Raw genomic sequence first — 26,929 nt, forward strand, 5'->3', positions numbered from 1 at the left:
GATACGACACTTCCTACAAAACCGAAGTTTGACAGCGATTATTGCTGTCACTTTCTAATGTATGACACTATTCCTTTCGGCTATTTACGGTTGTCAAAATTCAAGTCATTATCTTATCTATGGTCGTGCACGCAAAGGGACGTTGGCTGAACTAGAAACCGTACTGCTGCGAGCATTGCTGACTGTTCGGTGCTCAGGTGACTGTGGTACCTGTAGTGTGGGGGGAGGGTGCCTCGCGTTGAGCGGAACATGTGTGCGCGGAGCGTTGGCTAAACCAGAAACCGTACTGCTGCGAGCATTGCTGACTGTTCGGTGCTCAGGTGACTGTGGTACCTGTAGTGTGGGGGGAGGGTGCCTCGCGTTGAGCGGAACATGTGTGCGCGGAGCGTTGGCTAAACCAGAAACCGTACTGCTGCGAGCATTGCTGACTGTTCGGTGCTCAGGTGACTGTGGTACCTGTAGTGTGGGGGGAGGGTGCCTCGCGTTGAGCGGAACATGTGTGCGCGGAGCGTTGGCTAAACCAGAAACCGTACTGCTGCGAGCATTGCTGACTGTTCGGTGCTCAGGTGACTGTGGTACCTGTAGTGTGGGGGGAGGGTGCCTCGCGTTGAGCGGAACATGTGTGCGCGGAGCGTTGGCTAAACCAGAAACCGTACTGCTGCGAGCATTGCTGACTGTTCGGTGCTCAGGTGACTGTGGTACCTGTAGTGTGGGGGGAGGGTGCCTCGCGTTGAGCGGAACATGTGTGCGCGGAGCGTTGGCTAAACCAGAAACCGTACTGCTGCGAGCATTGCTGACTGTTCGGTGCTCAGGTGACTGTGGTACCTGTAGTGTGGGGGGAGGGTGCCTCGCGTTGAGCGGAACATGTGTGCGCGGAGCGTTGGCTAAACCAGAAACCGTACTGCTGCGAGCATTGCTGACTGTTCGGTGCTCAGGTGACTGTGGTACCTGTAGTGTGGGGGGAGGGTGCCTCGCGTTGAGCGGAACATGTGTGCGCGGAGCGTTGGCTAAACCAGAAACCGTACTGCTGCGAGCATTGCTGACTGTTCGGTGCTCAGGTGACTGTGGTACCTGTAGTGTGGGGGGAGGGTGCCTCGCGTTGAGCGGAACATGTGTGCGCGGAGCGTTGGCTAAACCAGAAACCGTACTGCTGCGAGCATTGCTGACTGTTCGGTGCTCAGGTGACTGTGGTACCTGTAGTGTGGGGGGAGGGTGCCTCGCGTTGAGCGGAACATGTGTGCGCGGAGCGTTGGCTAAACCAGAAACCGTACTGCTGCGAGCATTGCTGACTGTTCGGTGCTCAGGTGACTGTGGTACCTGTAGTGTGGGGGGAGGGTGCCTCGCGTTGAGCGGAACATGTGTGCGCGGAGCGTTGGCTAAACCAGAAACCGTACTGCTGCGAGCATTGCTGACTGTTCGGTGCTCAGGTGACTGTGGTACCTGTAGTGTGGGGGGAGGGTGCCTCGCGTTGAGCGGAACATGTGTGCGCGGAGCGTTGGCTAAACCAGAAACCGTACTGCTGCGAGCATTGCTGACTGTTCGGTGCTCAGGTGACTGTGGTACCTGTAGTGTGGGGGGAGGGTGCCTCGCGTTGAGCGGAACATGTGTGCGCGGAGCGTTGGCTAAACCAGAAACCGTACTGCTGCGAGCATTGCTGACTGTTCGATGCTCGGGTGACTGTGGTACCTGTAGTGTTGGGGGAGGGTCCCTCGCGTTGAACTGAACATGTGTGCGCGGAGCGTTGGCTGAACCAGAAACCGTACTGCTGCGAGCATTGCTGACTGTTCGGTGCTCGGGTGACTGTGGTACCTGTAGTGTGGGGGGAGGGTCCCTCGCGTTGAACTGAACATGTGTGCGCGGAGCGTTGGCTGAACCAGAAACCGTACTGCTGCGAGCATTGCTGACTGTTCGGTGCTCGGGTGACTGTGGTACCTGTAGTGTTGGGGGAGGGTCCCTCGCGTTGAACTGAACATGTGTGCGCGGAGCGTTGGCTGAACCAGAAACCGTACTGCTGCGAGCATTGCTGACTGTTCGGTGCTCGGGTGACTGTGGTACCTGTAGTGCGGGGGGAGGGTCCCTCGCGTTGAGCTGGATATTAGTGTTTGTGTTGGCGCGCTGTGTGCGCGGAGCGTTGGCTGAACTAGAAACCGCACTGCTGCGAGCATTGCTGGCGCCTGTTCGATGCTCTGGAGACTGTAGACAAAATATGACATCACTATATATCTAGTATAAAACGAAGTCCCTTCCCGCTGTCTGTCTGTATGTATGCTTAGATCTTTAAAACTACGCAACGGATTTTGATGCGGTTATTTTTTAATAGATAGAGTAATTCAAGAGGAAGGTTTATGTATAATTTATTAACCCGTGCGAAGCCGAGGCGGGTCGCTAGTTTTAAATATTTTTGACATTTTCACCTACGAGACACCACAGAGAGCTGACAGGGTAAAGGGGCCCGCAGATTACCAGTCCGCCGGACGATATCAGCCTGTCAGTTAAACGCAAAAGGTGTCAGTTTCGAACAACTGACAGTCCGATATCGTCCGGCGGACTGGTAATCAGTGGGCCCCCTTAAAGGCACTCTAAAGGCCTCTAAACAGAATGGTGTTCAAATAGAGAATGAGAACTGAACTAAACACCTTTACATTGTAATAAGTCTTACCTGTAATTAAAAACCTACCTGTGTGGCTACCACCAGTTTGACACTGACATAAACGCCATCGAGAACGTTATTTGCTTTCTATGCATCTCGCTCGTACTCGCATATTAGTGCGAGCAAGATGTATATAAAGTAAATTACGTTTTCGATAGCGTATATGTCAGTTTTGACACTGTCAGTGACTCATGGTATGGGCTCAGTAAGTTTAAATCAGTGTGTGTTCAGGCATAATAAAAACATGTCTATCGGCTACATAATTCAAATAGCGCGGGAAATCGCCGTGCTTGCGACAACCGCGCGACAGCCACGCCACTCGCCGGTCAGTTCCCTCCGTGGCAGAAAAGGGAAACTAGTCACTGCGGAAAACAAACGACGGACGGCACGTTTTTGCTATGGCGGTGCTGTAAAATTGGTTTTATTGTGAAAATACTATCTGTGAAGGTTCTGTGTGAGTGTATCAAGTGTCAGGAACCTCGGAACATTAAATTGAAACATCAACAAGAGCGGGGGCTCTGCCCCTGACCAGAAATGGAGCCGGCTTCCATCCCATCCCGAGGCGGTTAGCAACAGGTAACTACTGTGTTATTTGTTTATGCAGCTGATAACATGTATTTGCCTGAACATGGGGTTAATGTTTAAGTTACAATAATAAGTTGCAAACATAAATTTGGTCCTAAGAGCGCGGATTTTAAATCTACCTTGGTACTAGAAGACGCGTCTTCGATTGCGGACGGCGAACGTTTTGATTTAAGATACTAAGTACATTTCATTATTTATCGGCGGTGAATTCGGTTTTTGTGGCTAATTATTTAAAATTGTTATTACGTAGGTAATATAAAGTACATAGCTTTCCGTTCGGTGCGTACTTAATTCATAGGTGTTGGTATATTACGGCGTGTCTGTTGTGTTGTGAAAATTTTATGATTCAAGATGGCGCTTAAAAGTTACGAAGTAAAATTTAAAATTGAATGCGAGTGGTTTACGGACACGGCCGCTATGATTAAATCAAAGGATTACTCATCAGGGGTATTATCGGCTCGAATTCGTAAACTCGAAGACCATTATAAGAATCTATCGGTCGCTTATGAGAATTTGTTAACAAAATTAGATGAGGAAACAGACCAGGCACGCGTATCGGTATATGATGAGCAATTTAAGAAGGCTAATCTCTGTTACAATGAACTTGAAGCATTTTCTGTAAAATTACCGAATTCTGATGGTTCACACATGACGACGGAAAGTTCAGTGCATGGCCGTCTACCTAATATAGATCTACAGAACTATCACGGAGAACCATTCGAATGGTTCGGATTTATTAGTTTGTTCAACTCTCTAATATTGTCCAGAAACGATCTCTCCAAGACGCAAAAATATCACTATTTGTTTAGTCATGTTTATGACGAGCCCCGGACGCTTATACAACACCTGACTATGACGGACGACTCACTAGATACCGCCCTAGAAATTTTAAAGAGTAGATATGATAATAAAAGGATGATGATTGACCGATATCTAGGACGCTTGATTAATTTGCCCGTCTTGACGAATCCGCGAAATCTTCGCGTAGGGTTACTTAATCCGCTATTAGAATGTACCAGGTCCCTAAAAAATTTAGGATTATCTATCGAAGATTACATGCTTGTGTTTATGATGCTTGGGAAGTTACCCACAGAGTTAAGAACTAGATTTGAACAAAAACACGGTGGATTAAATAATGGATTACCGGAGTTTAAAATTTTTATAACGTTTATTCAAAATGAATGTCATTTCATTGACACTGCTACGGATTATAATTCGGTTACAGTAAAATCGGATGAACGGACTCGAAAGTTAAATACTTATGAGCAACGTAAACAACCCGTCGGGTGCCTATTCTGTAATAATACGAACCACAAGGTATTCGATTGTTTTAAATTTCTAGGCTCAACCCCGGATGAACGACGTACGTGGGTTAAGACAAAGGGATACTGTTTTAGATGTTTCGGTGGACATTCGGCTATTTCATGCACGCGTAATGTAGCATGTTCCTTTTGCGGCAACGTTGGCCATCATAAATTGATTTGCTTGACCCAAAACGACAAGTTCAATAAAAATAACAAAATAAACAAAAACACGCGTCACGTAGCCGTAGGTATGTTCGATTACAATGGTGAACGCAATACTGATTGTAATGACGATTACGATCACTTCGACAATCGGTCGGTCGACAGATTTGAGAATAACGCCCCGCATTCGGCTTATGGACGATTTGAGACGAATCGTGAGTACTCGTGCCGTTTTGACTCAAATGACAATCGTTTGACGGCACCGGCGCCGGCGATACAAGATGTACGCGAGAATAACGATATTCGTTTCTCGACTTCGCCCACTGCTGGGCAGAATAGAAACTCATAGCAATTAATTGACAGTCATGTCGCTTCATCCGTTCCTAAATTACCGGATAACATATTACTACCTACTGTAATTGTTTATGCACAATCGGCTTACGGTAACTTGGTACCTACACGCGCCTTGTTAGATATTGGCTCGCAATTAACTATAATTAGAAGTGCATTTAGTAACTTACTTTTATTAAAGCGACATAACTGTCATACTTCTGTTTACGGTGTCGGCGGAAAAGGTAGGCTTAATGATCAAATGGTAGTATTGAATTTGAAACCTAAAAGTAATGATAATAAGGTTTTATCTTGCACGGCCATTGTTATGAAAATTCCTACAGCCTATGTGTGCAAGTTGGCGAATATAATAAAATTTATAAATAAGGTTCCGATTTCAGACACGGACTTATTACAACTATCAAGGATCGATATTATTATCGGATGTGATATTTTAGGCGAGATTTTAACCGGCGAAATTGTAACGTTAGGGCCAGGTGGGCCATATGCGTTAAATACGATTTTCGACTATGCGGTTTTCGGTCCACTTAATAGTGGTATTTCGGCTCAGAACCTGGTTTCGCATAACATGGTTAATGAAAATTCGGTTTCATTCGGTTCGGCTTCGGTTAATATGTGTAACTCGGTTAAAGAAAATTTAGGTTTATTCGGTTCTGATTCAGTTAGTGATAATTCGGCTTTATTTGATTCGGTCTCGGTGAATACGTCTGTCAATGACAATTCGGTTTTATTCGGTTTAAATTCGATTCATAAGTACAATACGGTGGTAAATAATAATACGGATGCTGATAATATTTTGTTTTCGGGAAACGCACTTGTCGAAGCGGTTGAAAGGTTTTGGTCTTCGGAAGAACCACCTATGATGAAAATTAAGGACCCCATGAATATTGAATGTGAGAATTTATTTATTGAAACGACAAATCGGGGGTCAGATGGAAAATACACGGTACGACTGCCGCTTATACCTACACATCCTCAATTAGGCGATTCTAGACAAATGGCTTATCGGAGATTTCAAGCTTTAGAACGTCGGTTTAAAGTTCAGCCTGTATTCCGGGACAAATATGTGGAATTTATGACGGAATATATACAAATGGGACATATGAAGAAGTCAGACTTTTGTGACTATACGGATGAACACTATTTCCTAGCTCATCATGGAGTTTTTAAATCTGGTGACAAATCAAAAATTCGTGTGGTATTTGATGGAAGTGGAAAAACGTCGAACGGTGTTTCTCTAAATGACTGTTTATACGCTGGTGAAAAACTGCAAAACGATATAGTTGATATAATTTTGAACTTTAGATACTATAAATTCGTGTTCACCACAGACGTAAAAATGATGTTTAGGCAAACATGGATTCACCCCGATGATCGAAAATATCAACTAATTTTATGGAGAGAAAATAGTTCGTTACCGTTGACAGTATACGAGCTTACCACTAATACATACGGCTTGAAGTCAAGCCCGTATGTCTCGAATCGCTGTTTGCAACAATTAGCAAATGACGGAGAAGCAGATTTTCCCCGGGCGACTAAAATTCTACGCCACAATAGTTTTGTTGACGATTTGAACGGTGGAGGTGATTCTTTAGAGGAGGCTTTAAGCGTGCGTGACGAGCTTATTGCCTTGATGAACACTGCGGGTTACGAGCTGCGCAAATGGGCAGCTAACGATGCTCGGTTAATGCAAGACTTTCCTCGCGACCATTGTGAGATGCCCAACAACTTCGATAAAGATGATCAATACGGATGTATCAAAGTTTTAGGCATACAGTGGGATCCAAAAACTGATTGTTTTACGTATAAGGTCAATGTGCCCGATGAAAAACAACAAGTAACTCGGCGCACTATACTATCATCTACTGCAAAATTATTCGATCCACTCGGGTGGATCAGTCCAGTAATATTTCGGGCTAAACTGCTATTACAAGAGCTACTCAGTAATGGAGATGGCAATAAGGCCGTCGATTGGGATTCTCCCGCCCCTGAAGAACTTGTTCAAAAATGGCGTGAGCTCCTCTCGGATCTACCTAACATAACGAGGCTTTCAATACCTCGATGTTTGAAATTACCGGATAGTAAAAACAATACCTACTCACTGCACGGATTCAGTGATGGATCTGCTGTAGGTTATGGTGCTGTAGTTTACTTGCGCACAGTTAGCGGAAGTGGTGAAGTTACTATTAGACTTTTATTAGCAAAATCGCGAGTTTCTCCTCTACGGAAAAGAATGACTATTCCTCAGTCGGAATTAAACGGTACTTTGCTATTGACTAACCTTATCAACCATGTATATAACACTCTGGTTAACGAATTGTCTATAGAGATCAATGACGTTATTGGCTGGTGCGATAGCACCATTGTACTTTCTTGGATACGAACACAACCTCACAAATTGCAGGTTTACGAAGGGAATCGTGTATCGAAAATTATAACATCTGAAGTGAAAATTACCTGGAGACATGTTCCAACTGAACAAAACTGTGCAGACGTGGCATCACGTGGTACATCTGCTGCTATGTTATTGAACCATTCGTTATGGTGGAACCCGACATGGTTAACCGGTAAACCCAGCACCGCCATAGCAAAAACGTGCCGTCCCGAGGCGGTTAGCAACAGGTAACTACTGTGTTATTTGTTTATGCAGCTGATAACATGTATTTGCCTGAACATGGGGTTAATGTTTAAGTTACAATAATAAGTTGCAAACAGTGTGTTACCTGTAGCTGTTCCTGTTTCCATTCATTGTCTGTGGTCTCCTCTGAGTCGTCGAACTGAGATTTCCATAGAGACACTAGAGTCAGGGCGCCTCCCTTTGTCACCTATGAACAAATAAAATATATTTAATTGTTTATTTCCATTTCCATATGAGGATATTACCCCCGTTAGGCTAAAATAACTATTATTTATACAAAACTATACGAATTTACAGGTAAAAAAATGTAATCCAAATTTGGTTGGTTCTGGTTCATCTATAAATGCAATATACTCACTGGAATGTAGTAAATAGCAGGGTAAGATAAGATAAAGATAAAAGATAGTTTATTCAAGCAGGCATATTACAATGCGCTTATGAACGTCTAATAAAGCTACACCGGCTCCAACCCTACTACAACTCTGCATCAAGAAGATTTAAATCCCCCCTCAATTGGAGGAGGGTATCCCAATATGGGACCGGCAACAAACTCGGCGGGACACATCTTTAAAAAAAAATACATCTTATAAATAACATGCATTACGAGAAAAAAAGAAAAAAATACAATTTTATTACTAACACATTGAGTAACTACCGCCGGGAACCAAAGCGGGTAAACGCTGGGATTGGCTACAAGCGTAGCGCTACGAAAATGTATTATTATTATTATTTCTCTTGTATGTAAATTCAATGTTGACGTGTAAAAGTGCCCTTGTGGCCTATTTGCTGAATAAATGTTGAAGTTGAAGTTGAAAACGTTGGCAGTGAATGTGTTACATAGAGAAAAAAATACATAGATTGCTCACTCCATAGATCAGTTTTAGTACCAAAAAGACTATTAGCATCTAGCATCGAGTAGCGGAACTACCAGTACTGCTACTTGACAATAGATGTAGCACCGACCGGAAAGTCTTATGCTGTTGAGATAAGACTTTCCGGTCGGTGCTACATCTATTGTCAAGTAGCAGTACTGATAGTTCCGCTACTCGATGCTAGATGTAGACACTGAAATTAATAGTTTGGATGATGTATGGAGTGAGCACTCTTTTATTATATTTCTCTATGATGTGTTAAGTACCTGTTGTAAAGCGGATACATTTTCATCGTCCATGACAGCAAATTGTGTGTAGCTTTGGTCGGCGCGAGCTCTCGCCGCCCTGCGGGTGCCTGTCACATAAATAACTTCATTTAACAATTTATTTTTTATATTTTTAGTTTGTATTTATATTTAAGTTTTTGCAATAAATGTTCTTCAAATCTTAAAAAAAAAAAAAAAAACTTAGAGATATTATTTAACAACTCACTAAGTGAATTGTAAATAATAAATGACAATGTATGACCATTACTGAATAAATGATATGATATGATATGATATGATATTTTCTGTAAAAGGGGGGTGGGCGAATAGGGTATTTAACTAGTCAAATCAGTTTCTTTTTAGGGTTCCGTACCCAAAGGGTAAAAAACGGGACCCTATTACTAAGACTTCGCTGTCCGTCCGTCTGTCACCAGGCTGTATCTCATGAACCGCGATAGCTAGACAGTTGAAATTTTCACAAATGATGTATCTCTGTTGCCGCAATAACAACAAATAGTACAAATAAAATAAAATAAACATTTAAGGGGGGCTCCCATACAACAAATACGATTTCTTTGCTTTTTTTTGTTGATGGTGTGGAACCCTCCGTGCGCGAGTCCGACTCGCACTTGGCCGGTTTTTTCGAACTGTCAAAACGGTTTTGCTAATATGGAATTCATATGAAACACTAGCATGTGACGTCGCAATCAAATTACCTACTCTTTGTCTTATAAAATGTTATAGGGACCGTGCACGTTGGAGGGCCTGCCATCTTGTGGCCTAAATAGGGGGTATTACTGCAATGTTCTGCCGCCAGAGTGCAGCACGCGCCTTTCGTAAACCATAGAGTAACATATACATACTGTGCCTTAAACTGTTTTTTGACTTGTTTTCACAGACAATCAAATATACATCAAGGCGGTTTGTTTACATAGGGCCTACCGGGAAACTCGAAAATCGAATCTCCGCTATCTGCCTCTTTATCGCTCCAATATGCAAGTGATAAGGAGAGTAGATAACAAAATTTCGACTCTCGTTTGCGGTAGACCCTTAGATTGTGGCGGATTGTGGAAGTGGCGCCCCCTATGCAGAGTTTCGCGTCATATTCCCTATTGGAAACTTAAACTTGACATTTACACTTCACCAGGCGTGTCTCACTCCGCGATTTCGTCGCTTTGCTACAGGTAGCTAAAAGTACATCCGTTCCGCCCCAATTTTGGGGAAAGCCATAAGCCGCGCGCGGCGCTGTCGCCACCTAGCGGCCATATCTGTGCTGATCGTAACAGACGCGTTTTGTTAGAGAGTGAGTCTTCTGTACTTAGTACTATTATTTATTCTGTGACTTCACAGAGCCACTTAGTAATATGGAAGAGTGTACCTCTCTTGAAATGCGTGTCCGAGTGTACACTGTCCACATCAGCCAAGATCCTGGGGCTGACCGCTTCAGCTGAAACAATAACGGAGTAAATTAAACTGTTCTGACGACCGGTCTGGCCTAGTGGGTAGTGACCCTGCCTGTGAAGCCACGGTCCTGGGTTCGAATCCCAGTAAGGGCATTTATTTGTGCGATGAGCACAGATATTTGTTCCCGAGTCATGGTTGTTTTCTATGTATTTATGTATTTGTATATTATATATATCGTTGTCTGAGTACCCACAACACAAGCCTTCTTGAGCTTACCGTGGGGCTTAGTTAATTTGTGTAATAATCTCCTATAATATTTATTTATATTTAACAGTGCAACTGTTCTGCAGTTTGGCAGATAATCGTTTTTATTACAAGCTGTAATCTCGTTTTTATGGATTAAATAAATTAAAAAAAGTGGATAAATTCAGTGTGTTGGATGGGACTTGAACCCGCGACCACTGGATCGCCAGCCCAGTGCTCTGCCATCTGAGCTACCAAGACCTTACCTAATACAGCGAATATTTTCATCATATATGAGCCTTAGATAGCTACACCCCTACGTTAGACTTTGATCGTTTTTTTTTATTATTGTAAAAATTAAATTTCAAATCCTCCTAACTCTTATAATAATTAAAAATTCGAAAAAAATCTAACGTAGGGTCATAGCTGTGGTTAATATACAATAAACTGTGTCAAAATATTTTCAATAATGTTAACAGCCAGAGAGGAAAATGGGGACCACGTTTGTATGAAAAGGCGATATCGCGCGGGTCCTCCGCTTTCGTCTTAATTTATCTTTACAGTACATATGGTGCTACTTTCCCGAACTAGTGCGGGAATGAGCATTTTCCGTGCGTATGTCGAAAGTTTAAAGTGCCATATGTACTTACTGTAAAATGTTGTACGATACACGTGCGAATAGGTAATTCGCAACTCGTGTCGATTTAAACTCGTTTCGAATTCCCTCTTTTCCGCACTTGTATCGTAAATAACTATAAGTCTATAAGTCTGTCGAAGGTAACCAATTTAAAACCATTTAAAAAAAATGGCTTATTAGTAGAGTCTTCTACAGCATGAAAGAATTTGACGATTGTGATAATAGTGTATGCATGTATTAGTTTTGTTATTTAGTTATAGGTTAGTCATTAATATATTGTACGTCCGTGATGGATAGACTGTTGGTTCCTAATTGTATTATGTCAACATCTTTGTACACAGTTATACAATAAATAATATCTTATCTTATCTTATAGCTGGTCAAGCAAATCTTGTCAGTAAACAAAGGCGCGAAATTCAAATTTTCTATGGGACGATATCCCTTCGCGCCTATATTTTTCAAATTTGCCGCCTTTTTCTACTGACAAGATCTGCTTGACCAGTTATATTAAGTACCCGGGTTGCTGGTGGCGGGCGTGTGGTCCTGGTGCGCGAGTTCCTGCACACAGCACGGCGGCGCCGTCACCACGCGCAGTCGCGCCAACGTCGGCCCACCTGCACAAACATTCATTGCTGATCAACTATAGTCGGATTATTCCTATTTGCATTATTTGACACATTACGACTGACGTTTATAGTGATGTAACTAACCCAAATCGATTGCCACAGCAAGTAAAATCGATCTAGGTCTTATCTCTGGGAGAACGCTAATTTTTGAGATTTTATATGTTTTCCGAGCAAAGCTCGGTCTCCCAGATATTGTAAAATGATACAAGTACATATAGGCACGTACCGGGTCCGACGCGCGGCTTGCACGGCGGCACGCTCTGCCGCTCGGGCCGCGTCGCCGTAGTTCCCGTTACCACTGACGTGCTTGTTTCCTGCACAAAATATAAAAAGTTTTTTCACACCTCCTATTCGGAAAAGAGCTTTTTCTTCCCTGCTAGGAGGGATCAAAGTGGCACTTTCCTCCCTGCTAGGAGGGATCAAAGTAACACTTTTCTGTTCAAGCACACTATTTTTAAATTTTTTTGCACATTATTTGTTTAGCTTAAATAATCTGTTTAAGCATCAGATTGTGTCAACACTAAGATTTTTTTATTTTCCTCATAGTTGATGTGAAAAGCAGTATGTGTCACACGGTATCAAAATTATTTCGTCTTGGGCGTTAACACTTGAATCCCACATTACGCTCAGGATTCAATGTACGACCTTGACGGAAATATATCATTTTGATCCCTTGTAACACAAACTACTATTGTATCGTTGTGTTTTGCTGATGTGTTTTTTTTTGCTTGTGTGTAAATTCTATGTTGACGTGTAAAAGTGCCCTTGTGGCCTATTTGCTGAATAAATGTTGATGTTTGATGTTTGAAAACAGTAGGTACATTACGATACAAGTGCAAAAATAGAAATTACTTACCTATTTTAAACTTTTAGGATTCTGTGCCTCAAAAGGAAAAAAAACGGACCCTTGTAGGATCCCTCGTGTGTCTGTCTGTACAACCTGTATTGTTATTAGAATAAGAGTGTGTCAAGGTAATTTTGAACGCCTCGCCCGCTTAGCAACTTCTGCTGCTGACTGCACATATGAAAGGTTTTTTTAAAGCTATAGTTCCTTTTTTTTAGCATTAGAAAGAACTTGAAAGAAGATAAGCGATTTTGACATGTCTTTTAATTGAAAAACGCTTTTTGAAAATCAGTAACTTATGAAAGCAGAAGAATATAAATGATCGTATTAGATTCATAATTGTTACATATTTGCCGTGACTTATTTTTAAAACACGTTTTTCAATTAAAAGACACATCAAGATTGTTTACCTTTTTTCTAATGCTAAAAAAACAAACTATAGTCGCAACAAGGCTAGTTATGTGATGACAAATACCTTGGCATGTCGGTCGGGCGAGGGCGCCGGGGTGGTCTTGGCTTCAGGCTCTTTCTCCGCCGTCGGCTTGTCTGTGGTCGACTGTGGACAATCAAACACGTTATAGACCATAGATAAATAATATCCGGGAGACCGAGCAAAGCTCGGAAAACATATAAAAACTCGAAAACGCGCGTTTTCCCAGGGATAAGACCTAGCTAGATCGATTTTACGCCCCCGAAGACCCCCTATATGGCAAATTTCATCGAAATCGTTAGAGCCGTTTCCGAGATCACCGAAATATATATATATATATAAATAAACATATAAATAAGCAAGAATTGCTCGTTTAAAGGTATTAGATTAGATTAGATAGATAAGTAAAGAAAGAGTGGTAACTCCATTCATCAGTTTTCTTACCAAAACGCGAGTTATTTCGTAGGCGACATCTAGCGTCAAGTAGCGGACATTATCAGTTCTGCTAGTTGACAATAGATGTAGCGACAAACAAAAACTCTAATGCTCAACAATTATTAGCTAATATTATAACCGAATTAACCGGAACTCTATTTTCAACTCCTGCACATAATATTAGTTATAAATTGTTTTAGTAGCACCTTTTTCGTCAGTAGCGAAACTTATGACATCTGGTGTAACACTAGCATGTGACGTCACGATCAAATAACCTACTTTTTAGGGTTTTAAAATAGAAATTGTGTCTAAAAATAACTGCTGTCCACGTTTCTCTATTAATCTTCTGGTGCTTTATTTCTTGCATAGTGTAAAATAATATTTTAAATACAGTCAAATACCCTATTACGTAGATTCTTTTGTCTAAATACTTTTTGGATTTTTAGGGTTCCGTACCTCAAAAGGAAAAAACGGAACCCTTATAGGATTACTCGTGCGTCTGTCTGTCTGTCTGTCTGTCCGACCATTCCTTCCGACAAAATTTTGATAAAAATACAAAGTAGTTCTTTACCTATAGGACAGGAAAACCTATTAGAAATGTGCAGTCAAGCGTGAGTCGGACTTAATGTACCGAACCCTTGGAACGCGAGTTCGACTCGCACTTGGCCGTTTTTTATTTTCAAAATGGCGGAGCCATGAGTTAGCTGCTTTTCAATTTCGTACCCATTAAGGCCACTCAGCACGCTTCGTGGCCTTAACACGGTACTCTACTGAGCAAATTAACACAACAACAACAAATTAAACAACTTACGTATCCATTGACGTGTTTGTCCGGCTCAGGGCGTTTGTTGTCCAGTTTGTGCGCCAGCAATGCGGGCGCCGTGTCCGTCCCGGCCATTGTAGCCTCCGTTTCTAGGCGGCGGCGGGTCTGCAATCATTCAACATAGTGTTATTGTTGGTTTGTCTACGCAGGCAAGTAGGTCGTAGGTTTTTTTTATCATTTTTATATTTTTTTTAGTACAAATACAAATACAAAATACAAATGCATTTATTTCATTATTTTTTACATCAGTTCTTAGGTATAATATAAGGGTTAGGTAGGTAATTAGTCCATCTTAGGTACATGAAGTAAGTACAGTATTTATCTAAACATTGTGCAACAAATTGTGTAAGTAATGAAAAAGGTGCGGGTACAGCTTGCTGAATTTAAACCCGCCCTTGGTCAGCTAATTGGAATGGTATTAAGATTAAATATTTTTTAAATTATGAAATTCACAATAAAAACCAAAACTTTAGTATGTAACAATAGTTTCCTTACGGGGTACTTAATACAGGAACAGTATAGCATATGTTTCGTGTGGTTAGTATTTTTAGTGTCCAATTCATTTATTTAACCTTTTGAACGCTTTGTGTCATAACTCAAACGCCAAAGTCCCGGGTGCAAGCGAGCTACTTTAAGACACTATGCCGTTGCTCGCACAAAAATGCTGAAGGAAGCTCCCCTAACGAGGGCTATTCGCACGGTCAATTAAGTTGCGTTGGGGTTAGACATATTTACGTGCTCCCTGAATGATTTCACAAAGGCCACTATGTTAATATTAAGTTAAGTTTATATTATCCTCAATAAGTCTGGTTATATTTTTGTTGCTTATCTATCGTATTAGGCAAAACCTGTAATGATAGATTTCAGTTTTATTTAATAAAAATAATGATTGCCCACCATAATCCATACTAAATTTACGGTGGGGAATTTAAAAAAAATGTGCGACTATGACAAGGACAAACAATAATAGCGCTTTCGCTGCTACTCCTACTGAAAGATACATAAGACTATCCCGTTCGGTCATTTCCTCCCACTCTTCATGCCTGATCCAGTTATACTAGATTCATGGTACAACTAGTAACGATGACTTTAGGTGCTTTTGGCGTTCAAAAGGTTAACCAATTGTTATAAAATGGAACATCCGAAGTACAAACGGCAACACTGTTAACTGTACATCGGTGGACCTTATTACAAGAGGCATAAGGTCCACCGATCTACAGTTAACAGTAGAGATGCCTCGAATAGTGGTTTTGGCCGAATAATGAACATTCGGCCCCTCTCTCGGCCGAAGCGCCGAATATTTGGCATGACATGCGAACATTTTGAGTCACAAATGTTATGAAAATTGTTCGCCAACGTTTGCTAAGATATATTTTTTGTTGAATAGAATTAATGAAAATAGTTAGAGTCAATCAAATCAGACCCAAAATATAAAAATAAAATATTTTGTAATCAAATTCTCAAAAAGGGTATTCGTATTTAACAACTTTCCAAGAACACATACCTAGTTTTTTGTTATTTTTATTGTGTAAATTTCTTTTTAGGTAGGTGCAACAGATATCCGGTCTTCTTCTTCTTCTTCCTCGCGTTGTCCCGGCATTTTGCCACGGCTCATGGGAGCCTGGGGTCCGCTTGGAAACTAATCCCAGTAATTGGCGTGGGCACTAGTTTTACGAAAGCGACTGCCTGACCTCCCAACCCAGAGGGTAAACTAGGCCCGTATCGGGATTAGTCCGGTTTCCTCACGATGTTTTCCTTCACCGAAAAGCAACTGGTAAATATCAAATGATATTTCGTACATAAGTTCCGAAAAACTCATTGGTACGAGCCGGGGTTCGAACCCGCGACCTCCGGATTGCAAGTCGCACGCTCTTACCACTAGGCCACCAGCGCTTCGTTACAACAGATATCCGGTATTCGGCCGAATAGTAGACAACATTCGTGGCATCTAGAGTTAATCATGTGGGCGCTGGTGTGAGCAGTGCACGGCAGTACTCACGGTGTCGGGCACGCTTCGGGCGCGGCGTGCACGGCGGCGCGCAGGCGGCCCGTCGCGCCTCCCGCCGCCGCCTGCGTATGTATGTGTGTAATGTGTATGTATGTGTGGTGTGAGCAGTGCGGTATACTCACGTTGTCGGGCACGCTGTCGGTGGGCGCGGCGTGCTCGGGCGCGGCGTGCACGGCGGCGCGCAGGCGGCCCGTCGCGCCTCCCGCCGCCGCCGCCTGCGTATGTATGTGTGTAATGTGTATGTATGTGTGGTGTGAGCAGTGCGGTATACTCACGTTGTCGGGCACGCTGTCGGTGGGCGCGGCGTGCTCGGGCGCGGCGTGCACGGCGGCGCGCAGGCGGCCCGTCGCGCCTCCCGCCGCCGCCGCCTGCGTATGTATGTGTGTAATGTGTATATATGTGTGGTGTGAGCAGTGCGGTATACTCACGTTGTCGGGCACGCTGTCGGTGGGCGCGGCGTGCTCGGGCGCGGCGTGCACGGCGGCGCGCAGGCGGCCCGTCGCGCCTCCCGCCGCCGCCGCCTGCGTATGTATGTGTGTAATGTGTATATATGTGTGGTGTGAGCAGTGCGGTATACTCACGTTGTCGGGCACGCTGTCGGTGGGCGCGGCGTGCTCGGGCGCGGCGTGCACGGCGGCGCGCAGGCGGCCCGTCGCGCCTCCCGCCGCCGCCGCCTGCGCACAGGGGAACGTTACTCCTGTACTCTTCCCTCTCCCCGCGAGGGAGCGGGAGAGGACCATATACAATCATTGTAGCCGCCGTGCAGGTCAGGAGCTCGACGACTCAAATAAAAAGCTTCAATTCTTATAGTGAACTGATATAATTTTCCAAGTACTGGTTTACAAGGGTTCTTGCCAAAACGGTTAAATGTAGAAGTGGTGGATATTGTATGAAGGCTGATGAGAGAGTGATTTGCATAATTTCAATAGTACAAAAGGTGGTTTAAATTTAGGTGCCTCTAATTGGCCGCGATACATAGTATGTGGAGCGCTCCTATTGGTGCTTAAGAAAAAGCTGCCGAATACTAGCCGAGCCCGACGGCCGCGTTTAGCTACTGCATTAGGAATATAGGTATTGAGATTTTATACAAATAAAGGTTGCGTTCGCAACAATCATATTATAACTATAGATATGTAATATCGGAGCCTTATCTGCTATGTTAAAGCAGAGAAGGCTCCGCTGGCTCGGACACGTATATGGACCATGAGATACCACTACAAGCACAGGAAACACATATAGTTTGTCAAAGGACTGTCTCATTTCAACTTGAAAATTTCCGGAAAAAACCCCGTTTCTTTCCAAACGGCTCGTTTTTTTCGGATTTGGACGGAAAAAAAACCATGACATTTACCGCTTCAATCTAGCGATTTAAACAGGTTTCAATCGGTTATTTTTCTTAATACTGGTGAGTAAGTAGGTGAATGATTATAGACTTCGGTACTTTGCCATTGACATCGGATCGGTGTCAGTTCAGTTCAGTTGTCACAGTTATATCATTACGCTTATTGGTTTTTTTCTTTAAAAATCCGAAAAAAACGGAAAAAAACGAAAATTTCATAAATTCCCGAAAAAATCATTTGATTTATTCCGACATTTTCAACGCTATTTCAAACACAGACAGAGAAAATCATATAATCTTTGTCTTACACTAAAATGTCATTCAACAGAACTTGCTAACTATGTAAACAAACTGCCATACTAAAATTGACACTGAATGTCAATTTACTAGTAACTTTTGTTTACATAGTTCGCAAGTTCTATTGAATGACACTTTAGTATTAGCACCCAAAAGAAACAGATGAGTATAGTTTTTTTTGTTCTTATTTACTTACAAATTTGGAATGAACAACTATACTATTAACGCTGCCGGGCGTGGCTCACTCCGCGATTTCGTCGCATCGCTACAAGTACAGTCAGCAGCAATAGTTGCTAAGCGGGCGAGATGTTCAAAATGATCTTGACGCGACTTTATTTTTAAGACAATAAGAGCGCGTCAAGGTAATTTTGAACACCTCGCCCGCTTAGCTACTTCTGCTGCTGACTGTACACGCGGCCCACACCAATTTTGGTGTCTAGCCATAGTGGTGCCGCGCACCGCTACGGAACTAATGCCTGCTCGCGCTTGCGCCACCTGGCGGTCATATCTGTCGTAATATACGAATGAACCTTCTGTACTTAGTAGTATTATTTATTCTGTGACGCAGCTCTGGTAGGCCGCTCTTCTCACACTACTTCTACCACTGAAAATCCACAAATGACTACGGCCAAATAAAATCTTGTCAGGGTAGACAACATTTTAATTAATTCATCTTTCTGTATCTCCCCTATTTATTGATACTAGCGCCAAATACTGATACTGTCGTAAAAAAAACTGTGAAAATATCCCTCTTAGTAATTACGCCTTTCCGAGTTTCCATAGTATATGGATAAACCAAATTTACAAACGTATTTTGATTTTAGAAAAACCGGCCAAGTGCGAGTCGGACTCGCGCACGGAGGGTTCCGCACCATCAACAAAAAATAAAGCAAAACAAGAAAAAAAACGGTCACCCATCCAAGTACTGACCCCGCCCGACGTTGCTTAACTTCGGTCAAAAATCACGTTTGTTGTATGGGAGCCCCACTTAAATCTTTATTTTATTCTGTTTTTAGTATTTGTTGTTATAGCGGCAACAGAAATACATCATCTGTGAAAATTTCAACTGTCTAGCTATCACGGTTCGTGAGATACAGCCTGGTGACAGACGGACGGACGGACGGACGGACAGCGGAGTCTTAGTAATAGGGTCCCGTTTTTACCCTTTGGGTACGGAATCCTAACAAACAGACAACAAAATAAAAATCATACACATAAACATAAATGAACACCCCTTTATATTGTGAAATGACATAATAATGTAATAATATCAATAAATATTGATGACTTCAGTAATGCGATGTTTTCATGCGTATAATTTATTGACTTCATGCCATTACGCAATATGAGTTCGGTATTTTTAAATGCTGTAATATGACAAATTACTATGTATGTAATATACAAGAGTACAGATGTGACGGAGAGGGCTATACTAATGTTATCTCACCAATACTGTTATTCTGTATAGTCTGAATCGGAATCGAAGATATAAGCCTGAAAACATATGCTATGTTGACTGATTGATTTGTTTTATATTGATGGTTTAGCGAATTAAGTGATTTATCATAAAATTCAGTAGAAAAATGAAAAATAATGATAAATATTTCATTTCAGTAATTTAGTGATATTGCGCATGTACATAGCATAATAGTAAAAGGTTACGAGCGAAGCTCACCAGTGGTTATCATTAAATTCAGTAGAAAAGAAAATTAAAAATAATGATCAATATTTTATTTTATTAATTAATTGATATAGCGCATGTACAAAGCATAATAGTAAAGTAATAGCTTCAGATTAAGAAACATGTTTTCCAACATTGAGATTCTTTTAACCCTTAAATGCATGTTTTTTGTATAATTTCCTAATAAATTGATGAAAATAGATGGGTAATGCTGTATAGATTGTGGGAAGAATAAAGAAAAAAATCATAGTAATTAAAAAATAATATATGCATATTGAGCCACGGGCCTACAAAATATACGATGTAGATCCACATCATTATTTAAGGGTTAAAACAGAATATTAAATATACTGTCAATAATACTGACGCACTTACATCTTTCTCCCAATCGTACGGATCCGTGTCCCTGATGCCCCTCCGCTTGCAGCACCTCTCCAGCAGCGCGGTCAGCATGCAGTAGTCTGGACTGTCCGCGTATTCCAGCTGTTGGACGTGTTCGAGGAACTGGCGGAGCTCTGAAGGCAAGTGTTTGAGGAGGAGGCGGTGATCGTACTTCTCTTTCATCAGTCCGACCTGGGGACAAAATGGGTGGTTAGTAAATTAATAAACGTATGTATAAAAACTGATCGCGCTACTTGTTGTCTTCTTATTGATTTTTACATACTATATTGACAGTTAAAAGACTGACAATATGATTCCTGCCTTACTTGCTCTTAGTAATTTAATATCTGGGTGACCGAGCTTCGCTCGGAAAACATAAAAACTCGAAAATGCGCGTTTTCCCAGAGATAAGACCTAGCTAGATCGATATTTCGCCCCCGAAAATCCCCGTATAGCAAATTTCATCGAAATCGTTAGAGCCGTATCCGAGATCCCCGAATATATATATATATAAAAATAAACAAGAATTGCTCGTTTAAAGGTATAAGATATCATAATTACTGACGCGTAAATAAATGTACTGACACCCATGCCGCAACGGTCTTAATTGACAGTTTTACTGATGGGCTGACGGTATGATTAACGACTAACCAATATTTATGTCGTACTGATAATATTATTAATGTCTTAATATTTATTGACACGTTTGGGGGCCTGTACTGACTGTTTTATGGACGTGCAGCCGCTGTACTGACAGTATTACTGACGCACGGACAGTATTGACATACCTGCTCCTTATCCTTGATGTTCCTTGAAGAGTGACCACAGGTCGTCGTGGTGGCCCATCTTGTTGCGGGCGTTTATTGACGCGGCTGCTGTACTGACAGTATTACTGACGCACCGACAGTATTGACATACCTGCTCCTTATCTTTGATCTTCCTCCACGGCAGCTGCCCGTTCACGAACTCTACTAGCATGTAGAAGAGCGACCACAGGTCGTCGTGGCGGCCCATCTCCTTGTTCTTGTGGGCGTTTATTGACGCGTAGCGGACTGTACCTGGGTATAGAAAATAATGTGTCAATAAAATATTTCAATCAATCAGTATTACAGATATTATTATTAATACAGATATTTATTATGTTACTAACCATGTATTATGAATCTTTGTTATTTGAAATAAATGAATATTGATTGATATTGATTGATTGAATATTGATGGAATGACAATAAAGTGAAATAGATGCACTAAAGAAACTACCGGACAAGTGCGTGTCGGACTCGCCCACCGAGGGTTCCGTACTTTTTAGTATTTATTTATTGTTATAGCCGCATCAGAAATACATCATCTGTGAAAATTTCAAGTGTCTATCACGGTTCATGAGATACAGCGTGGTGACAGACAGACGGAAAGTGATAGGGTCCCGTTTTTACCCTTAAGGTACGGTGCCCTAAAAAGTGACCAAGCCCACCGGTGGTCGAGGCCGGAATCGAACCGGCGTCTTCAGGTCACGCGGCTAACGTCCTGACCTGGTTGCCGGGTGGCTTAAATATAATAAATAAAAAAAACCTGCTCACAAAATTTCACGAAAATCGGTTGGAAATTGCTTAGTACCTTAGCCTATCCAAGCAAATACATACATACACGCTTATCTTGCTCAAATAAATATACAACCAACAACCAACCCAACACCTATGTAAATATTGACATAGAAAACAATCAACATACTAAATTAACCATGACGTATGATTAACAACATATTTGATCGATTTCTCACATAATAAAACAATCATAAAACATAATTCTTATCATGATTTCAATCGCTATGGTACAAAAAACATTTTTCAAAATCAAAACACCAGAAAATAACCTACAAATCGTGCACATACGACATTTCGATACTAATACAAACGGTCAACACCAGGCGAGCGGTAATTTCGCGCGCTCACTCACAGTCCCTGTGGCGCAGAGGATAGCGCGTTGGACTTCTAATCCAAAGGTCGTGGGTTCGATCCCCACCAGGGATGCGCAAGCAAATCACTTTTTGTTTTATTTTTGTGCTTACAAATTATACAGCACTTATTTTTTCAAAATGTTGTAGTACCTAGTCATTTGATTTCTCTAAGAATTTAATAGTTTTTTTTTCTTTTTTTTTGGTTTGAATTTACTTGTTGATAAAATGTACCCTTTAAGCGCAAAAGAACAAGAACAACTATAGTTGTCATTGTTCATGCTACAGTAAACTACTGTCCCAATTTTATACGATGATCTAGACAAAATTCAATCAAAATCTGTTCAGTCATTCTATAAAACTAACCTCAAAAGCTAACTCCACGCGAGGTCTCACTTGACCGTTGCTGGTCGTATATTGTCGGGCTAGACATAATAGACCAAATTATATCGAAATCCGTTCAGTAATTCTGTAAAACTAACCTCTGAAGCCTGCCGCGGCGCGGGGAGGCCTGACCTGCCCGTTGCTGGTGGTGTACTGCCTGGCCAGACCGAAATCCAGCATATACACTTTCCGACAATTTGAGGGGTGTCGGCCTATGCTAAAGTTACTCTGGAAATAAAAAGATATTCGTTAGTGTCTTAATAAAAACATTTATAAATCCATACTATAATATTATGAATTGCTAAAGTGTGGCTTTCTGTCTGTCTGTGTGTTAGCATAGAAAAAAAACCGGCCAAGTGCGAGTCGGACTCGCGTACGGAGGGTTCCGCACTATCAACAAAAAATAGAGCAAAACAAGCAAAAAAACGGTCACCCATCCAAGTACTGACCCCGCCCGCCGTTGCTTAACTTCGGTCAAAAATCACGTTTGTTGTATGGGAGCCCCACTTAAATCTTTATTTTATTCTGTTTTTAGTCACTGACCATCCAGCCTCTAGACTCAACTTAGGCCAATTCTTTCATGAAACCGATGCTGCCAAAAATACAGGGGTGCGGGGGACGAGGTGAGCGAGTCCCGTGCCGTGATTGGTCCGTTCAAACACACGTGGGCGTCAGACAGTAATATCTGCCGGGCGCTAGTGATGTGACACATTGAATAATAACATTGTCAATCACGGTCAATAATGTAATAACCGTAATAATATGCAAGCATGTTTTGAATGCTATGTTGATTCGTTCGTTCGAAAACATTAACCCATAACGTTGTGGTTTCGTTAGCAGGTGTATCTGCTTTATATAATTAATTTAAAAATAAACTATTGGTAAAAAGGCGTCTTATGGGATTTAGAGAAGCGCGAGACGAGACGAGATGCGGATGCGGATATTCGCAACATCCCTGCTTGGAAGCACTTCTTCACGCAGCTCGCCCTTCGGCCTCGCTTTAAATTACTGAGGGTTGCACGCTTGGGAGTCGGGGTGAAGGCTTCGGGCCTTCGGCGGGTCAGCCTTCGGCCTCCCAGCCTGATATTCGCCCTTCGGGTTCGCTTAACCTACTTGGAAGTTTTCCTTTGCCCGTGTCCGCCGCCATTTTGAGTGTTTTCAAAAAATAATTCACATACTAATCTTGGGCCCCCAAGCTCGCCGCATGCCAAATCTCAACGCGCTCAGACCAACTTGAAAAAAAAAGACGGCCATTTTCATAATCATAATCATAATTCTTTATTGCAACCATGGTATTACAAGGTGTTTTTATGTTAGTTAGTACATTTTGAAACTTTTTAAATGCAATTTGTGTTGTCTCGGGCCCTCTATGGCATTTGGTCGAGCACCCCCCACCTATCTCTCACCTTTGAAGCTTTTCATAAAAAATAAGTGGCCATTTTTACCGCCATATTGGTTTTATTAAAAAAAAATCCATAGGAATACAGCTAGGTGACCCCGAGTTTTCGTGACCAAAATTTTAGCGCGCTGGGAGCATTTTGAAAAATGATCGCCATTTTGAATCCGCCATTTTGAAAAAATAATGGCGGCTTCAGAAACTGTCAGCGTCCCTCTATGACATTTGGTCGAGCATCTCCCACGTATCTGTCACCGTTTAGTGACCAAAAGTCGGATAATCCGGTAGACCAAAAGTCGGATTTTTCTGGAAGTCACCAAACCACCCCCTCTATACGACCGTATCAAAGTCAAATACCCCAGGAACCCCCTTCTGGGAGAGCAATTATGTCAATTAATCAGTCGGGTTGCGGCTTTATATACAGGGTGGAATTTCTTTCTGGCTCAGTGAGGGCAGCTACCCGATCCCGTACTGCTACGAGAAAACGGTCTTAGGAGACCTTCCCTCGATTTCAAATTAGATCCCATTCCTATTGAGGATCAAAAGCTTGTATGGAAGCAAAAAAAAATTCCGGCTAGAAAAGCCACAAATCGAGGAAAACTTTTCCCATAATATTTGAATGAAAATGAAAACTTTTATTTTTCACATGCTACTTTTATATGCCAATCGATTCCATTCCTATCCAGTATCAATAGTTTCCTAGGGGTCGACTTACGGCAATGTACTAAAAAGCCACAAATTAATAAAAACTTTTTCCATACATTTACTATGGAGAAAATGTGAAATTTTATTCACAAAATTATGGGAAAAGCATTCAAATATTATGGGAAAAGTTTTCCTCGATTTGTGGCTTTTCTAGCATGAAATTTTTTTTTGCTCCCATACAAGCTTTTGATCCTCAATAGGAATGGGATCGATTGGCATAAAAAAAAGTTTGTCAAAAATGACCTTTTTCTCGTATCCTGTATGTTTTTTCCAAAATCTGTAAATGCCAATCTTCATTAATTTAAAATCGAGGGAAGGTCTCTTAAGACCGTTTTCTCGTAGCAGTACGGGATCTGGTAGCTGCCCTCACTGAGCCAAAAAGAAAATCCACCCTGTATTCGCGGTATCCTACTATACCCACCCATTAAAAACAGCCTGTATAATTCTATTAAGAGTTATTACATGGTTTAAATCAAATATTGATTTGTTATTATGTAAATGAAATGTTATTTAACACAATCTAACTAAATGAGGTTTAAATTATTTGGCCGAATGTTCAAGTATCATTGCCATGTTGGCAGTCGTACACAGAAAAAAAGCAAAAATTAAAAAGTTAAACCGGCGCCCACTATTCTCAACAAAAATGGAATCAAAATAATGCATTTTAAATTGCAACCGTGTGTTTTTGTATAAAATTGGTCTTGTGATTAATTTTTGCAATGTTTTTATAATCGCTAAAAGTAATACGAGTACCTATGTAGTGCTGAATTGACAATATCGGTTATGTTCAAGGGAAAATTGGTACCTGACCGTAAGTGTAATTCTCATATTATTTATTTGTTTTATAGTGAATTTTTCGCAAATACCTATGCGATTTGAATTGAATTACCTTATCAATAGTAAACAATCACATTCTATGGATATGGACATCACTAGTTTGGGCTTAGGAATGTCACGTAATAAAAGACAAGAAAGGATGTATACGGATGCAGCGCGATAGAAAGAGACTTTCTTAAAAGACGTCATCGAGTTTCAAGCGCTGTCAAATTTGATGAGACGCTTAAATTAAAATATTTTTTTATCCAAATCTCTAAAAAATCGGCTTACCTGTGAAATGAAATGCCATTTTTTTGTACACCAGAGTTTTTAGTGTTCTTGCCACACAATTTGACACAACAATAATGCATTTTTGATAGCAAAAACTTCTTCGAGCTACCGAAGTTTCTAGACCGAGCCCGGTCCGCCGACTGAAGTAAGCGGTGTAGGCGTGACTCGAAGATGGAGTAACGCTACCGTATGTGTGGCAGAGGGGGTAGCGCGACTATGCTATGTCTAGAGGCTGGATGGTCAGTGGTTTTTAGTATTTGTTGTTATAGCGGCAACAGAAATACATCATCTGTGAAAATGTCAACTGTCTAGCTATCACGGTTCGTGAGATACAGCCTGGTGACAGACAGACGGACGGACGGACGGACGGACGGACGGACGGACGGACGGACGGACGGACGGACAGCGGAGTCTTAGTAATAGGGTCCCGTTTTTACCCTAAAAATACATAGTGCTCACTCCATACATCAATTTTGGTACCAAAAAGACTGTTATTTTCAAAGTTCGAGAACGTGAACTTTGAATGATATTTCCCATATTCGTTTAGAATAAGTTTGTAAAGAGACTAAAATTGTATTTTATTAACAAGTAAAAATAATAAACTGATATAAATGTCATATACTAAGAAAAAATGACCAAGGCCTCCAGTGCCCCAGGCTGGAATCGAACCAGCGTCCTCTGCTATCGCGGCAGGTGCCTGTACCATTCGGCCACCGGGCCACAGCGGCATAGGTCGAATTTTTCCAAGTATATAGTGTAATTTGTCCAAGTAAGAAGTGCTTACTGAAGGCTTATGGCGCCCCCTGGCCACCTCTAAGGTAGAACAGTATGATAAGTAAAAGTAACTTAAAAAAAAAACTTGGAAAACTTACTGGTTTAATATCCCTATGTAAAAATCCGACTGAGTGTATGGAATCTATCGCCTTGAGTATTTGCAGGCCCAACCTGAAAAACATAATATATATTAGAATTTCAGTAACTTTTGACGACACGTCGGTACTGTCGGTAGTGACCCTGCCCTTGAAGCCGCGGTCCTGGTTTCGAATCCCGGTAAGGGCATTTATTTGTGTGATGCCATTACCAATAAAATATCAAAACAGTGTATCTGCATCTGCAGATGCCTTGCGATAAGATATCGGCAGATACCAATATATATATTACAGCTTCATATGTGGGCTATATCAAATACCTAGTAACGTGCAGGGGGCCAATTTCGACTGCGGGGAAATTTCAACTAATCGAAATATCTTCCATGTTTTACATTATTAACTAGAGTGCCATATATGTCCAGGCGGTTTAGCAAAAGTTGCGTTCGAACGCAACTCGTGCTAGACCGCCTGGACATATATGGTTCTCGCACCAGTTAATAATGTAAAACATGCAAGATATTACGATTAGTTGAAATTTCCC

At 41.7% G+C, this 26,929-nt stretch overlaps 1 protein-coding gene and 2 non-coding genes across 3 annotated transcripts in view; 1 reads left to right on the forward strand and 2 right to left on the reverse strand.

Annotated features, from left to right (window-relative positions):
• Positions 1 to 26,929, reverse strand: part of LOC134660399 (nascent polypeptide-associated complex subunit alpha, muscle-specific form) — a 98,010-nt gene that overhangs the window by 14,407 nt on the left and 56,674 nt on the right. The window contains exons 8-21 of the mRNA XM_063516136.1: positions 26,392 to 26,464; positions 22,410 to 22,539; positions 20,895 to 21,034; positions 19,971 to 20,168; positions 16,554 to 16,952; positions 16,401 to 16,493; positions 14,259 to 14,375; positions 13,058 to 13,138; positions 11,965 to 12,052; positions 11,628 to 11,726; positions 10,207 to 10,275; positions 8,829 to 8,917; positions 7,776 to 7,877; positions 1,810 to 2,193 (exon numbers count right to left, since the gene is read on the reverse strand). Coding sequence (XP_063372206.1) covers positions 1,810 to 2,193; positions 7,776 to 7,877; positions 8,829 to 8,917; positions 10,207 to 10,275; positions 11,628 to 11,726; positions 11,965 to 12,052; positions 13,058 to 13,138; positions 14,259 to 14,375; positions 16,401 to 16,493; positions 16,554 to 16,952; positions 19,971 to 20,168; positions 20,895 to 21,034; positions 22,410 to 22,539; positions 26,392 to 26,464 — 2,062 coding nt within the window. The remainder of the gene's footprint in view (positions 1 to 1,809; positions 2,194 to 7,775; positions 7,878 to 8,828; positions 8,918 to 10,206; positions 10,276 to 11,627; positions 11,727 to 11,964; positions 12,053 to 13,057; positions 13,139 to 14,258; positions 14,376 to 16,400; positions 16,494 to 16,553; positions 16,953 to 19,970; positions 20,169 to 20,894; positions 21,035 to 22,409; positions 22,540 to 26,391; positions 26,465 to 26,929) is intronic.
• Positions 10,664 to 10,736, reverse strand: Trnaa-ggc (transfer RNA alanine (anticodon GGC)). The gene has a single exon. It is a non-coding gene; the product is annotated as a tRNA-Ala (tRNA).
• Trnar-ucu (transfer RNA arginine (anticodon UCU)) lies at positions 21,931 to 22,003 on the forward strand. Its single transcript has one exon. It is a non-coding gene; the product is annotated as a tRNA-Arg (tRNA).

The sequence above is a fragment of the Cydia amplana genome, chromosome 27 (genome assembly GCF_948474715.1).
Source record: "Cydia amplana chromosome 27, ilCydAmpl1.1, whole genome shotgun sequence".
NCBI classification, from domain to species: Eukaryota; Metazoa; Arthropoda; class Insecta; order Lepidoptera; family Tortricidae; genus Cydia; species Cydia amplana.